General features: G+C 34.3%; 1 protein-coding gene across 1 annotated transcript in view; it reads left to right on the top strand.

The window, feature by feature from the left end:
- Positions 1-16033, top strand: part of tram2 (translocation associated membrane protein 2) — a 30667-nt gene that overhangs the window by 7695 nt on the left and 6939 nt on the right. The window contains 8 exon segments of the mRNA XM_028797187.2: positions 7711-7827; positions 8995-9053; positions 9574-9628; positions 9630-9659; positions 10027-10097; positions 10195-10207; positions 10210-10301; positions 13600-13743. Of these exon segments, the coding sequence (XP_028653020.1) occupies positions 7711-7827; positions 8995-9053; positions 9574-9628; positions 9630-9659; positions 10027-10097; positions 10195-10207; positions 10210-10301; positions 13600-13743 (581 nt within the window).

Raw genomic sequence — 16033 nt, 5'->3', positions numbered from 1 at the left:
TTTTTTTTTTTTTGTTTGTTTTTTTTTTTTTTATGCGTGTTCAGGGTTTTGTTACTTTTATATACTGTACAAATATTTATTTTCTGTCTCTCTCAAGCTTCTGTAAAATTTTTATTTCCCCCTGGGGAAAAATAGCTAGATACTTTATCTATTTGTCTGCAGGCATTGTAGCCCTTGATGACCTTAAATGAGAGTTAAATTTTCAGATTAAACTGTCATATAATGTTAATTTAATATAATTACTGTATAATTTCCATGAAAAGATCATTGTAATTGCATTTTGCAATATTAAACATTTTATTTGGATCTTAGAAACAAGAACACAATATAAACTGCCTTGCAGCCAGGAGACAACAGGCAACTATGTCAAACAGTTTGTTGGTGTGCTGTAATCCGTTATTAAAGTACTGATTTTGGTAATGGTCTTGGTAATTTGTCCAAAGATCTTTGTAGCAGCTGTAGAATATGGATTAGCTGAATTTGAGTTATAATTTCCTAAAAGCCGTTAAGATTATAAGCATAATATAAAGCTTTGTAAGAAGCAAATTATGAAACAATCACTAAATATCCGACTTCAGTTTGTTTGTACAGTAATCCCTCCTCCATTGCGGGGGTTGCGTTCCAGAACCCCCCCGCGAAAGGTGAAAATCCGCGAAGTAGAAACCATATGTTTATATGGTTATTTTTATATTGTCATGCTTGGGTCACAGATTTGCACAGAAACACAGGAGGTTGTAGAGAGACAGGAACTTTATTCAAACACTGCAAACAAACATTTGTCTCTTTTTCAAAAGTTTAAACTGTGCTCCGTGACAAGACAGAGATGACAGTTCCGTCTCAAAATTAAAAGAATGCAAACATATCTTCCTCTTCAAAGGAGTGCACGTCAGGAGCACAGAATATCAGAAAGAGAGAGAAAAGCAAACAAATCAATAGGGCTGTTTGGCTTTTAAGTATGCGAAGCACCGCGCGGCACAAAGCTGTTGAAGGCGGCAGCTCACACCCCCTCCGTCAGGAGCAGAGAGAGAGACAGAGAAAAACAAACAATCAAAAATCAATACGTGCCCTTCGAGCTTTTAAGTATGCGAAGCACCGTGCAACATGTCGCTTCACGAAGCAGCTGCACAGACGGGAGCAAAGTGAAGATAATCTTTCAGCATTTTTAGACGAGCGTCCGTATCGTCTAGGTGTGCGAACAGCCCCCCTGCTCAATCCCCCTACGTCAGGATCAGAGAATGTCAGCGCGAGAGAGAGAGAGAAAAGTACGTTGGGTAGCTTCTCAGCCATCTGCCAATAGCGTCCCTTGTATGAAATCAACTGGGCAAACCAACTGAGGAAGCATGAACCAGAAATTAAAAGACCCATTGTCTGCAGAAATCCGCGAACCAGCAAAAAATCCACGATATATATTTAAATATGCTTACATATAAAATCCGCGATCGAGTGAAGCCGCGAAAGGTGAAGCGCGATATAGCAAGGGATTACTGTATTTCTATTTTAGTCAATCAAAATTTATTTTTAAGACTTGTTTATGTGAAATTGTGGCTATGTATGTTTCTCCATACACTGAATGATGCAGAGACACAAATCAGTAGTATCAACTTTTTGCATTAACTTAATTTTCCTAATCCACCAGTTTTGTTGTGTTTGCGCCATCTGTTAAAATGTAATTCCTTTTTAAAGTGCATCCTTGATCAAGGTTGTTTTGACACATCTTAAGTTCCATTTTAAATGCTCATATACACTATTTCAAATCTAAATAAAAGGATCAAGAATTTTTACACCTGTTTATATTGTCTAAAATGTTGTACTATTCAGAATAAAAAATGGATCATTCATATTCTGTTTTATATTCTGTGTCTTATTTTCATAAATCTGAAGTGAAATGAGATAATTATTCGTAATTTAATCAGTAGCAAATCCATGTGGTCCTGGTTGGTTTTTGCATATTGTTTGTTTTCCAGGACATCAGTGTATAGAACACACCAAGGAGACTAACTGAAAGTCAATAATTCTTACTGTGGCTTTATGAAGAATTATTAGGAGCCTTGCACCAGTTGTACTTTTCCCTGTGGCTGTTGTAATTGCTTTATTCTTTTTTTTTTTTTTTTTTTTTTTTTTTTTTTTTTTTTATTATTATTCCCTCATTTTTTATAATCCTAACGTAATGAAAAATTGGCAGTTGCATCTAAAAAGTCAACATAGATTATCTGCATTTTCACTGCTTTTGATTCCTGATTTTAAATAAAGATAGTGCTTAGATTTGTTTTATTATTGTGAAGTCAGCTTATTTTCAGGTTACCATGATTACAGTGAAGACTGACTGCATCTGACCTTGTGTTTTTCAGCCACTATTTATATTAATAAAAAAAGTGATGTAGTTGGGGGTTTGTAGGGAAAACCCTCTGGTCTTAGTACACATACTTTCCAAATTACTCTCAGACACTAATAAAGACATGCTTTTATCCCCTTCTGCTCATTTTCAAAGTTTATTTTTCAGGTCAGTAAATACTATATTAATAGCGATTTTCTCCTGAAAAAAATAAAGACTTTGCGTTGATGTCGTGGAGAGAGGAAGGTGGAATTTTTTTGGCAAAAGTAAATTCAGAGTTAATGTTTCTTTCAGTGGTTCTCTATGCTTTACACAAGAAAGAGCATCTGGTCACTTTTAGTGATCCTTAAATTTCTTTCTAAAATACAACTAAAGATCAGAACCATAGATGTGAGGTGCAGTTTCATTGAATTTTTAGCCCATTGAGACCCTTCTATATAAGAAATAAAGATTCTTCCCTGTATAAAAGTTTCTTATAGGCCTCTTCTACATACAGTATGTACATAGTGGCCTTTAAATATTTTATTTTCATTTTTTAAGAAGTGTAATAATTTTCTCAGATTTAAATTCTGTGCAGGTTGTTCTATTTATTTTATTCTGTTAAAGAATGTGTCTTCCTTTAGGCTTTTAATTATTCTAGGTGTCTAGAAAAACTCCTGAGCTACTTCACTTGTGCTGCTCTCAGCCATATTTCTATTATATACAGTACAGCACATGAAGATTTCTGTGGCCAGAATTAATTGGACATACCCTAAAGGTTCTGTATATAGACTAGGGTAATTGGCTTAATAGTACCATAATCTTATTAGTTAATCATATATTTTTGTTGTTAACTCTTTTTGTTTGGCTGATCACAAAGCATAGCTAAGCAAGTATGAACAAGACAATGTAGATTTACAGTCCTACTTTCTTTTATAATATATTTTACTTTATATTGCTGATTTTGTTCATTAAGTATTAAAGTAAAATGCAAAAAAGCGAAAGCATGAAAAAATTAAATCCATTGTACAAAATTAAGATTGTTTTGATTATTACAAAAGAATACCAAAGTTGTGTCCTTTTTAAATAAAATTTAAATTAAAACTGATGTTCATAAGTGACAAGCCCTGTAGTTAAGCAGTATATCAGCCATACCAAGCAGAGCTCTGGCAAGACAAGATATGTTATCTGTTAAACTGAATTCAGTGGATGGTATTTCTTTGCATTGTATTAAGTGGAACTGATAAAATGTGATATAATGTTTATACATTACACTTAAATGCTGGGGTTGTGTAATGCCTAAATATTTACTGTTATGGTTGAAGGCGATGTTTCTTATCCCGGCGATATTAACTTAAATAAATGTAAAATTTCATGCATGTTGTTATTGCTGCTGCCTTACAGGTCTAAAATCTTTTTGTGTATTACATACAAAATACATTTGTTTTCAAATTTTTCAATTTGTTAGTTTATGACTGTCAGTTGGCATTATTTAATTGTGGATATATGCGTGAGTTTTCCCTGCTGTGGCATGGTTCCACACCTCTGATTTGTTTCTGCCTTGCAACTGAAGCTGTCAGGACATCCTTCCATCCATATGCTGTAATACCAAAATAATACCAAGAATCAGGAAAGTCAATGAATTAATAACTCAAAATTAGTCTGTATAGAGTTTTTTATCAAAATGGCAGAATTGGTCAAAATTATGTTGTGCATGTTCACAGCCAGCTTTTAATTTTAAATATTCATAATCATTTTGAAAAATAGATGGGAGTTTTGAAGTCGTCTTTGCTAAATGTTTGTTCTTTGCCAGAATGCTTTGCCTTGCAAAGAATAACATCAGCATGGTGATCATATGTGCACATAGTGCATTAAACATAATCTAACAGTATGACTTGGCGTTTGCCTCAATAAAAGAAAAATAGTATGGCTTTTGAAGAGCACATTTAATTAAAAAAGGCCACCCTTTTTCTCCACTGTTATTTAAAATTTCTTTTGAGCCATTTATAGAAGCCTTTAACCCTAGACTATGTAGCATATATCAGCCTTAAACAACTTGTGTTGTCCTGGCTTACACTTTAGGGTCTTTTTATCTATCTATTTATTTTTATTTTTTTGTGAAATGTACCCATTAACTTTCACATATTGTGATTGTGTTCAAGAGTTCTAAACACGTTTGTTTCAGGTTGTAAAATTAATTGGGGGACAGCATGGTGGCATAGTGGTTAATGCTGCTGCCTCATGGATCCAACATCTTGGATCCTGGTTATTGTCCATGGAGTTTACATGTTCTCCCTGTGTCTTAGTTTCTCCTTTGGGTTTTCTGGTCTTCCACCCAAATGACCAAAGCCATGCAGCCTAGATTTTATTGGTGTCAGTTAGACACGTATGAGTGTAAAAGAGTGGACTCTGCATTGGGCTAGTGCCCTGATCAGATTAGCTTTCTGCCTTGTTGCCAGTGTTTGCAGGTATTCTAATATTATTTTTGTATTGCATTTATTCATAAATAAACGCCTCATGAAAAAAATACATAACTTTTCTTCTAATGTACTGTTCTTGACTTTGGCCCTTTCATTTCTTTTTTTTGATAATTGCTTTACTTCTGTTTTTCTGTTTCATCAGCTTTGTGATTTCAGTTGTCGTATGCCTTCACAGTACATAACCTTTCAATGCTTTCATTTACACAGCCTTAAGAAAATCCTAGCAAGCTGTGGTCAGTGGCAGTGCCCACCCATTATAGCCACTTATGTAATATGCCACCCCCAACAAATCACTCAAAGAATTTTTGATTGCCCTATAACTTCTTGCAAGCTGCTACATCAAAATCAAAGGTTTCATTTTCTCATGGCATAAGTCATGGGCTGTTGTGTCAGTGCTCACCTAAATAACAAACAGTGGTGGTGCAAGGAAGGAAGGAAAGCAAGAATTTTGGACTGTGGAAATGGAGTAGAGGCTTGTCAAACTTTGGACTTCAAACAGATGCTGTTTCATTCTTCCATGTTTACTTTTGTGTAGGGCTTCTTTGTCTTATTCCAGTGTGCCCCATCTTGACTGGCCTCCAAAATGAGACTTTGTGGTACTTTGTTGGCACAACATAAGATTTGGAACCATTAAACGTATAATTAGTCACCTTCTGCAGTTCCTAATCATGTAATCGGATTCCATTGAAGGCAACAAGATTATCGACTTGAATTGTTATTAGATATAGACCTGCTCTCCAAACAAAAATTGTTTCGTCTTATAGTGTGACATTGACTTTAGGTTGTAGTAATTGATCATTCTGCACACGGTCTACTGCATGTTGCTGAAAACTTTTTTTTTTCTTTCTCTCTTTTTTGCTTATAACAATTTTCATTTGGTTATGGTATGCCAGTCTGATATTCCTTTCATTTTATCTTTATTCTCAAAAGTCTTACAAATTAAATGTATAATTAGAAACTGTAGCTACATCTGCATATATTTTGACTAATGACATTTTAGCTCTGTTTTTTCAGTATGTAATCCATATATTTGCTGATAATATTTTATTTGTGATAGGGATTGCCAAGTGTCATGTCAGCAAAGGTATGACTTTTTTGGTCGCAATTCTGACTTTTCATGTAAACAAAATGGTCACTCCAGATTTTCATTCTATTGTATTTCACTGGGATATGGAATGTTTTACCATATTTCTTGGGACATGAGTTGGATTTGTGCCACACACATTGGTTTCTAGGGAATTATAGCTAAAATGCTCAATCTTGTTAGAATTAAAACAGTGATTAAATTATATCTGGGACCTTAACAGTTTTTTTTTTTTAAAGAAATGTTGCGTTCTTACCACCATTTAATTGATTAATGTTCCTTTAACTTGCTCTCTGCCACTGTACACTGTAGGACTTTCAAGGTGAGTATAGACCTATTTGTAACTTTACTCACAAGTCTTTTTCTTGTTCAGATGCTGTTTTAACAGATGTCCTTTTTAAGAAGTGCCTAGGTAATGCTGTGCAGCTTCCATTTATTAAACATTGAGCAAGTAGTGCTCAGGAGTTCCAAACACTTTGACATACATTTTTTCTTTTAATCATTTTTGTTGATCTCTTACTTTTATAGAATATCCTTTCAACTTCATCTATTAACTTTCCTTCAGATTTCCAGTGCAACTAGCTACAGTTATTACTGATCAGACTGGAATTTTTTCAGGTAAATGTACTGCAAAAGTTTGCAGAAATATCCTCTTGTTTATGATTAACACCTCTGGTTGTCAGATAAAAGTTTTAAAGCTATATTATTAGATGTTGGCTAAGGATAGCACTCCAGATGGATATTTAGTGGCCAAGATGAACAAAGTTAAATTTTTGCGGTTCATGGATATGCTGGGACACTGGTTCTGGCTGATCTGAATTATTACATGTTTATCATGTCTATTCTTTTAGCAGAAGAGGCATTTTGTAATGAATGAATACACAAACAAACAAATAAATACAATTAAGAAAAGGCAATGCCAATTTTGACCAACAATTTCTGGTGGTGAAAGAAGACCAGAATGTCACTAAAATATGAAAAAATTGTTTAATAAGTAAGGAATTATGACCCTAAAACTACATTAAGCATGATAATTAAACAAATTTTAGAGATAAACCTGGATGGCTTTGGTAAATCTGCAAATACTACATGTTATACTGCTCTTCGTAAATGTAATACATGTTACTTAATTATATCACTATGACAGTAAATATATACTTTAATCCTTTTGAGTTTTTGTTAATACTTTGTAGTTTCTCTCCCTAGAACATAGATGCTAAAAACTAACCTGGGATTCTTAACACCCACTTGTTACTTAAGAAATGCTTTTAAACCAACAGGTAGTGTATCTGCATTTTAAATTTCCAAGTGGCAACACTTTTATGTAGAGTGTCATTTTTGTTGGTATTATAGTTGTTTGTTGCTTTGACTTCACCTCTGGTTGTGTACTGTGATATCAGAATTCAAGGGATGGTTCCCAAAAGCTTCAGCTTGCCTTTTTTTTTTTTTTTTTTTTTTTTAAACTGACTCTTTGCACATATCTGTTGGTCCCTATCACAATGCTAAGTTAGTTAGCTGCACCTGGATACTTTGTTCATTTAGCATTGCCCAGACAGTACATGTACAGCATATTGTGGTAGCCAATTCAGGATTGATAATTTGCTAATATGAATAAGTAGGCACTATTATACAAAGTTCAAACACATTCTTTGTCAGCATTATCATGAAAGCACAAACTAGCCTAAAGTTGGTTTAACCAAAAAGAAAAACAGTTTTTTCCTCATTTTAGTTTGTACTGCCCACAGTGCTAATCATAACAGGGCTAGGTTAAATTTGGGTAAAGTTTATTTTGGGTTAAAAATGTCTTTCTTTTGTCTGACTTTAATGTTTTTCAGAAAATTAACCGAAGGCTTCACCTTTCCAAGAGTAAACATACCAAGTTCAATGAATCAGGGCAGCTGAGTGTATTTCACTTAGTGTCCTCCTTATGGTGTCTCTACATTCTAATAACGGTGAGTGAATGTAGCCTCGCAAATTAATTAATAGAACTTATAAATACTACATCTAATTTGTATCTTCTAGCCTGAAGTTGTAAATAACTCTGTTTAGCTTTTACTTCAAAGCATCCCATTCTTACATCCCTTACTTTGTAGTAGTCATAGTATAAAGGTCTGTGTTGCTTGCTGTAAATGATTCCCCCATTCAATCCATTGTTTTAACATCATGTCAGGCAGTATGGCATTTTTGGTTAAGAACATTTAATGAGTTGGAAAACTAGGAAACAACTGCAAATAATTACTACCACAACTGATGTTTGTTTTTGTTTTGTTTTTTTAAAGTGACTTCGGCACAAGAACACTATGCTATTAGAATCGCTGCCAAATTGAGATTTTTGTATAGAGTTAAACTACAGTACTTTGAAGCATGTATTCATGCTGCTGGCTTTTATGTTGAAATTGGAGCTTTATATGTGAACTTTGCATATTTTCAAGTCTACTAGATCTCACATCAAGTACTCCTTCCACAAGGCTGGCACAGTGGCTATTTCTGCCTCCTAATGAATCCCGCATCTGGGGTTCAATTGCTGGACAGTGTCTGTGGGATGTTTGCACTTTCTCCTCATACAGTATTTGGTTTCCTCGTACTTCTACAAAGACGGTGCGTGTGTTTGGATTAATTCACAGTTCAAAAATGGCCCTGTGTGATATATGCATGAAATGGACTGGCACTGTGTCCATGGCCTTTTCCCTGACTTGCATCCAGTGCTTCTGGGATAGGCTTACGCTTCTCACAATTCTGAATTGGATTAAGTAGTTTGAGAATGTTGTTTCATGTGATTGATTGCGATGTACATTTTATGTCAAGTAATAACATGAATGTGTGTTTGTATTCATTATTTTGCCTTTTGTTGGTCTTGCATAATGTGTATGTTGGTTTCAGCCCTGATATGTGCACATTGTACCTATGTAACTATAATAGATTGCAATTCTGCAGCACAGCAATAGAAAATCATTGTTCAGAAAATGGAAACAAGGGAATTGATGTATGTATAGATAAAGTATAGAGACAATAATGATAAACTACAAAAATCATCTTTTTTTGTTTTATATTCAAGATGAGCTGTAAACTAACATGACCACTTCCATTTCTTTTGCCTCTTTCTTTAATTTATTTTACAGGAGGGTTATATCTCAGATTTGACCAGCCTCTGGGAGAACTACCCTCACATACAATTAAGGTAAGGTAATTATATGGCAATGAGCTGTTTGCTTTGTAATCAAAGTAGTTGTTTAAATTTAATATTGTTAGTTTCATTTTGTGATACGTTTGTTATTAACATTCTATATTCTTTATTGATTGATCATTATTTTTCTTAACAGTGAGTTTATAATTAGTTATAAATATGAAAGATGACCAGGAGCTATTTTTTTTATTGTTTAAATGTAAATGTTACCCTTTAATTTACTTAAAATTTTCAAATGGCTGTCTGTTCATGAACTAAAAATGTCTTGTTTTAAGTGTAAAATGACACATCACTTTGATATTTTTTTAGCGTAGTTTTGTGATAATGTTTATTCTTTGCATTGGTTCTCCACCCCACGTCTTTTTCAAAGTTATGGGCAATAGCATAAAATTTTTTCTTTTAGTGTAATGTTTAGTATGTTTTCATACTTGATCCAGTTTTTTTTTAATATATAAATAGAAATAAACTTGAAATGTCAAATATTTAGTCTGTAATGTATTTTTCCCCATCTCAGATTTCAAGTGAAGTTTTTCTACCTCTGTCAGCTGGCATACTGGCTACATGCAGTACCCAGAATTGTACTTTCAGAAAGTACGGAAGGTAAGGTAATAATATGGCTAAAGTGATGGAATGCCCTTAGACGAAGGAGTGATCAAAACACTATTGATTATTTAGAATAAGTTATAGGAGGATGTGTACAGGAAAGAATACAGATCAGTTTTCTGGAGTAGACAAGGATTTGGCAAAGGGAGCATTAAGGATTGATGGGTAGAGATAAAGATAGAGACACTCTGTGAATCTTTACAGCCAACCAGTGCCACAGATTGAAAGACAGGGGCATTTCAATATATCAATATTTAGGGTTGAAAGAAGACATGTTAAGGATGTGAAAGCACTGCACACTCTGGGTCAGTTCACTTTTAATTAATCTGCTATGTCAGTTTGGTAATGTGCTTATTTGTTTCAGGAAGAAGTTCCTCGGCAACTTCTCATTATCGGTCTTTATTTGTTGCACATTTCAGCTGCTTATCTTCTCAAGTAAGTGATGCATGTGATTTTACAATACTTTATCCTTTATTAAGTAGTTAATCTATTTTATTTTTGTAGTAAATGACATAATTTCTTTCCTTTGCAGTCTCACTCGACTAGAGGTCTAGTACTGCTATTCTTACAGTATATTTCAGAGCTGGGCTTTCATGTTGCAAAACTTTTCTACTTCACAGATGAGAGCCACTGCAAACTGTGAGTTTATTTTACAATTTAATATTGTCTTAAATGTATACTTTTGTTTTAACGAATGAATTAGCTTTTTTTTTTTTTTTTTTATTAAATATAAATCGGGATATATTTTGCCAGATCCTATACAAATTTATGCATCTTACTGCTGAATTGTGATTGAAAGTTCCCAATGTTTTTCGATGTTAGTTGTTTTCCAACCTCGTTGAATGTAATAACTATGATCTAGAAACAGATTAATTATACTTAAACTGTAAATGTTTTTAATATACCATGCAATGAGTGAATTATGTCAACTCTTCATATCTTAAGCATACCCTGTCTAAAGATGCTACCAGTCTTTACATCTGGTACTGTGTGGAGTGAGTGAGAGTGATGATATAGTGAAGAAACAGCTAAATAAGTGTTGGTAGGCTGAAGGATAGGTGGAGAAGTTCATTTGTCAGAAGACCTGTAGTGAAGGATCAGTATAATCATCAGATGGAAATCAAGTTAAGGTTACATTTATTTTTATTTTTCTAACATTGCGCATCAATCATAGTGTTTATCACATTGGTTATTAAATTGCATTTTAATTTAGTATATATAAACTGTGGACCAAGGTTATTATAGTTAACGAAAACTAAAATCAAAAAAAAACTATTTATTAAATTTTTTTTTCGTAAACTGAAATAAAATAACAAAACCGAAATGAAACACTAAAACTAAATGAAACTATTAAAGTAGCTGGAAAGACTAACTGAAATAAAATAATAATTTCTAAAATATTTTTAGTTTTCGTTTTTGAATGAATATTCTTGCCTTTAGTCTTTAACCCTTGTAAGTTTTAACACTAAAACAGAAATTCATCCACCACGAGCCGCCCGCACATATTCATCCTGGTGAACGGCGGTTGGTGATGAAGGGCGGGTGTTCACACAGCATTTGCAGTGACAGAGCAAGCTGAATGCAGGTGCGTAAAGTGTGTGAAATTGAAAGCGAACTACGTGCCACCTTTCTATGTGCCTGTTGTATATTAAGATGTAATTCAAACGTCTGAAATCAGAATGTGCTGGTCAACAAAACGTTTATTATATGGACAGAAAAATCACGCGTGAGTAACGTTTCAGTTTATTTCTCAGGTGACTGCTTTTTGCTGACAGCAATTCACCTGTCACTTTGCAAAGGAGAAATCGTTTTTTCTTTCTTCATATACTAAGTATAGAGGAAGTATAGTAATCTCGAAAAAAATTCAACCATTGATATTTTGATGAATCTTGACGTTCCAGACCTCCCAGAGTCCAAAAATACAGTTTTTTGGAATTGTGTGTGTGTGCGCGCATGTCTGTGTGTATGTAAACACAGTAACTCAAAAACACAACTGGATAGATGGATGAAATTCGGCATGTGGTTGTTACACCACAATCGTAGATCTATATTAACTTTTGGGCCATATCCACCCACCCAGAAGTGGTACTTTACCTGAACACATACTCAATTTTTTTTTTTTTTTTTTTCATTCAGCTGCAGAGTCCGATTTATTCAACTTTTACTTTTTACAATAATTGTTCTATATATTATTAATTTCATTTGATTTGTTGTTGATGGTTCCCTTAATGTACATAATATAAAAATATAATCATTGTCTTGTGGTTTACTCCTCAAATATCCATCCCCATATCCGAGTATACAAGAAAGTCGAGGGAGGCCACTTGTGGTTTTTGAAAATAAAATGGCATTGATCGAGAGACTGACTGTCATCATACAAGATCTGCATATTGTTACTGACCAATTGTTTTTGCTTTAAAAACATCGTTTAACAATGAAGTGATACAAACAAAGGTAGGTAGGCGAAGAGTCTGCCAAGTGATGAAAAACTAAACATACTAATGGTTTTTTTTTATTTATTCTAAATTTATTAATTTATCTTTTTTAGTTCTATTCACAACCTCAAAATACCTGATATTGTGAAAGTAATCCATTAGCAGAATTATATTTTAAATATTTGTCCTCCCTTTTTCAATGTTTTTCTCTCCTCTCTCAAAATAGATAGTTGAAATATCATATTCTTTTTGTTCTTAACATCAGCCATATCACACATATTGCATACCAGGTATTTTTCCTGCCTTACATCCAAACCTGCTTGGGTAGACTCCAGGTTTCCTGTAATCCTACTCTGGATAAACAGGTTTAGATAATGTGTATATTGTTCTTAATCTCAGATGCTGTCTCTGTTGTTTTATGCCTGTCCATATTCCTATTACTTGCTCTTGCTCTGCTCATTATGGGTTTACTGTCCTTTATGTTGGGCTATTCAAGTCTCACTGCCCCTAACCTTGACACTACATGCTTGTTGTTCTTTTGTTTCCCTCAATACAGCTAAGTGAGGTCTACACACTGATTTAAGTCTAAGAGCCCTGTTCTTCTTAAGCCCTAATTTGATATTGGCCCTCATTGAGCTACTTATTTAATCAAATGTCTCATTGCAGCTCTTAATCTTCAGTCTCAGATATTAATGATTGTGCAATTTAATTTCAAAAACAGTGTTGTCTTTATTTACTCGCTCACTAAAAGTGCTATGGATATTGTTCCACGAACCAGCATGGGATTAACAGTGATGTGAAAATTATAAAGTAGTCCGCTGCTAACTTGGTAACATCCTCATCTGTTTTTGTTCATATGTAAATGTTGGTTTAATATCTACCAAAAGTTATGTTACAGAGTCCACAAAAAAATACAATACGCACTAGTAGAAAGTCTAAATGCCATGTTCCATTAACCACACCAAATTATTATTGTTTACAATAAAAATTGTGCATAGGAGTTGAAAAAGAGAGAAAAAAAGACCTTTCTAATAAGAACAGAACATATGGGTCTTTGGGAGATTATAATCCACTAGCTGTGTTTGTCCATCTAAGAAGGGTTGAAATCCAAGTAATCCTTGCAGACCTCATTGTTAATGTTTGTATTGCACCATCTATTGGAATGTATTTAGTAATATGTGTAGTAATAAAATGCAATGCCTTTGTCATTCCAATAGATGGCATATCACAAATATTTGTAGTAAGAAAATGCATTACTACAAATTTTTGTGATGCCCCTTTTGTTGAAATGAGAAATTCAATTTCTATATCTGTTATATGCCATTTGGTATGGATTCGTAAAAACATTAATGTTTGTAATGCACCATCTGTGGAATGAGAAATGCAATACACGCACTGTATGTTGATGTTAAATGGAGTGTTACTTTGTAAACACCATAAACCTCATTTTCAAAGTCCTTGCCATGATTTGATAGGCTTTTTTTTTTTCCTCTCTGTCCTAGGTTCAACATTTGGGCAGTGGCATTTATTTTGACAAGGCTTTTCATTCTTACTTTATCCGTGTTGGTAGTGGGGTTTGGTCTGGCGAGAGTAGAGGTTCAAGGGTTCAGTCTAGAGACAGGCAACTTTAATACATTGCTTATAAGGTAAGCTATATAAACTTTTTAATTTTCATTGATGCTGTTGATTGTCTTTTTAAGTCACTATTATTTTTTTGGTTTTGTTTTTTTTTAATTTATGATGCATGTAAACTTGTATTAAGTAAAGAAAGATTAATCAAGTGTAAATTGTGTAAACTGAAGTGCATGTATGGTGTTGCCAGAAACTAATTTCCTTAATTTTTTTTTTTTCTTCAGAATTTTTTTTTCCCAGATTCAAATTTTATACATTCTAAATAGGAATTGATTTCACTTATTGCATCAACAAATTCATGACAGTGAAGTTAAATGGACTTTTAAATAATTTAATTTTAAATATGATTTAATGCAAATAACTAAAATGTTTTGGTTTTAAGAAGTATTAAGGGGTTCCATTTAAGAGAAGATTTGCAACCTTCTTTACAATCTCTCACCATTCCATGCCTTAAAGATAAAGGGGCTGTTGGTATAAGTACTTAATAAAACTGAGGAGGGTGTAAAACTGTAGTTGTTTCCATACTAGGAACCAAATAATATTTCTGCAGAAACCTGATGTCAAAGGGGATGGTTGGGGCAAGGGGGTTATGGGTTGGCTATTAGAATTGACACAGCAGTTTGTCCCAAACCAAGATTCACTCGCCTCCTGCTTCAAAGAGCCTATTTCTTTTTTGTTAGTGCTTCCATTAATGCAAACTTCTTAAATCACTTACCCTTACTCAAGTTGGCTTAATTTTTTAAAGGTACAGTTGGATACTGAATAATTACTATTACTGTACATCCCTCAATGCAAATCATTTAATTTGACTGTACATTAATAAAATATACCCAGGATAAAGACATCTCTCTACCAACCATAAGCACATACTGGTGGTTACAGAGTGCCTTGCAGTCAGCGACTCTGCATGGTTACTATAAAAAAAGACATTGAAATGATACACCTCTAGCTTTTGTGTGTCTATTTATATATATATATATATATATATATATATATATATAAATATGACAGGTCCATAAATATTTGGACAGAGAACTTTTTTCTAATTTTAGTTCTGTACATTACCACAATGAATTTTAAATGAAACAACTCAGATGCAGTTGAAGTGCAGATTTTCAGCTTTAATTCAGTGGGGTGAACAAAACGATTACATAAAAATATGAGGCAACTAAAACATTTTTTAACACTATCCCTTCATTTCAGGGGCTCAAAAGTAATTGGACAAATTAAATAACTGGAAATAAAATGTTCATTTCTAATACTTGGTTGAAAACCTATTGCTGGCAATGACATCCTGAAGTCTTGAACTCATGGACATCCCCAGATGCTGGGTTTCCTCCTTTTTAATGCTCTCGCAGGCCTTTTTTGCAGCGGCTTTCAGTTGCGGTTTGTTTGTGGGCTCTTCTGGTCTTAAGTTTAGTCTTCAACATGTGAAATGCATGCTCAGTTGGGTTATAGATCAGGTGACTGACTTGGGCCATTCAAGAATTTTCCACTTCTTTGCTTTAATAAACTCCTGGGTTGCTTTGGCTGTATGTTTTGGGTCATTGTCCATCTGTATCATGAAACGCCGCCGCAATTCAATTTGACTGCATTTGGCTGGATTTGAGCAGACAGTATGTCTCTGAACACCTCAGAATTCATTCGGCTGCTTCTGTCCTGTGTCACATCATCATAAAACACTACTGTCCCCAGTGCCACTGGCAGCCATGCACGCCCAAGCCATCACACTGCCGTCCACCGTGTTTTACAGATTGATGTGGTATGCTTTGGAGAATGAGCTGTTCCATGCCTTCTCCATACTTTTTTTCTTGCCATGATTCTGGTAGAGGTTCATCTTGGGTTTCCATCTGTCCAAAAGAATGTTTTTTCCCAGAACTGTGCTAGTGCTTTTTTAGATGTTCTTTAGTAAAGTCCAATCTAGCCTTTCTATTCTTGAGGCTTATGAGTGGCTTGCACCTTGCAGTGCACCCTCTGGTATTACTTTTCATGCAGTCTTCTCTTTATGGTAGACTTGGATATCGATACGCCTACCCCCTGGAGAGTGTTTGTTCACTTGGTGTTGCTGTTGTTAAAGGGGTTTCTCTTCACCATGGAATGATTCTGCGATCATCCACCACTGTTGTCCTTCCGTGGACGCCCAGGTCTTTTTTGCATTGCTGAGTTCACCAGTGCTTGCTTGCTTTCTCTGGATGTACCAAACTGTAGATTTTGCCACTCGTAATATTGTAAGCAATTTCTCAGATGGGTTTTTTCTGTTTTAGCAGCTTAAAGGATGGCTTCTTTCACCTGCATGGAGAGGCT

The sequence above is a fragment of the Erpetoichthys calabaricus genome, chromosome 3, assembly GCF_900747795.2.
Source record: "Erpetoichthys calabaricus chromosome 3, fErpCal1.3, whole genome shotgun sequence".
NCBI lineage: Eukaryota > Metazoa > Chordata > Cladistia > Polypteriformes > Polypteridae > Erpetoichthys > Erpetoichthys calabaricus.
This window is presented reverse-complemented; position numbering and strand designations above follow the sequence as displayed.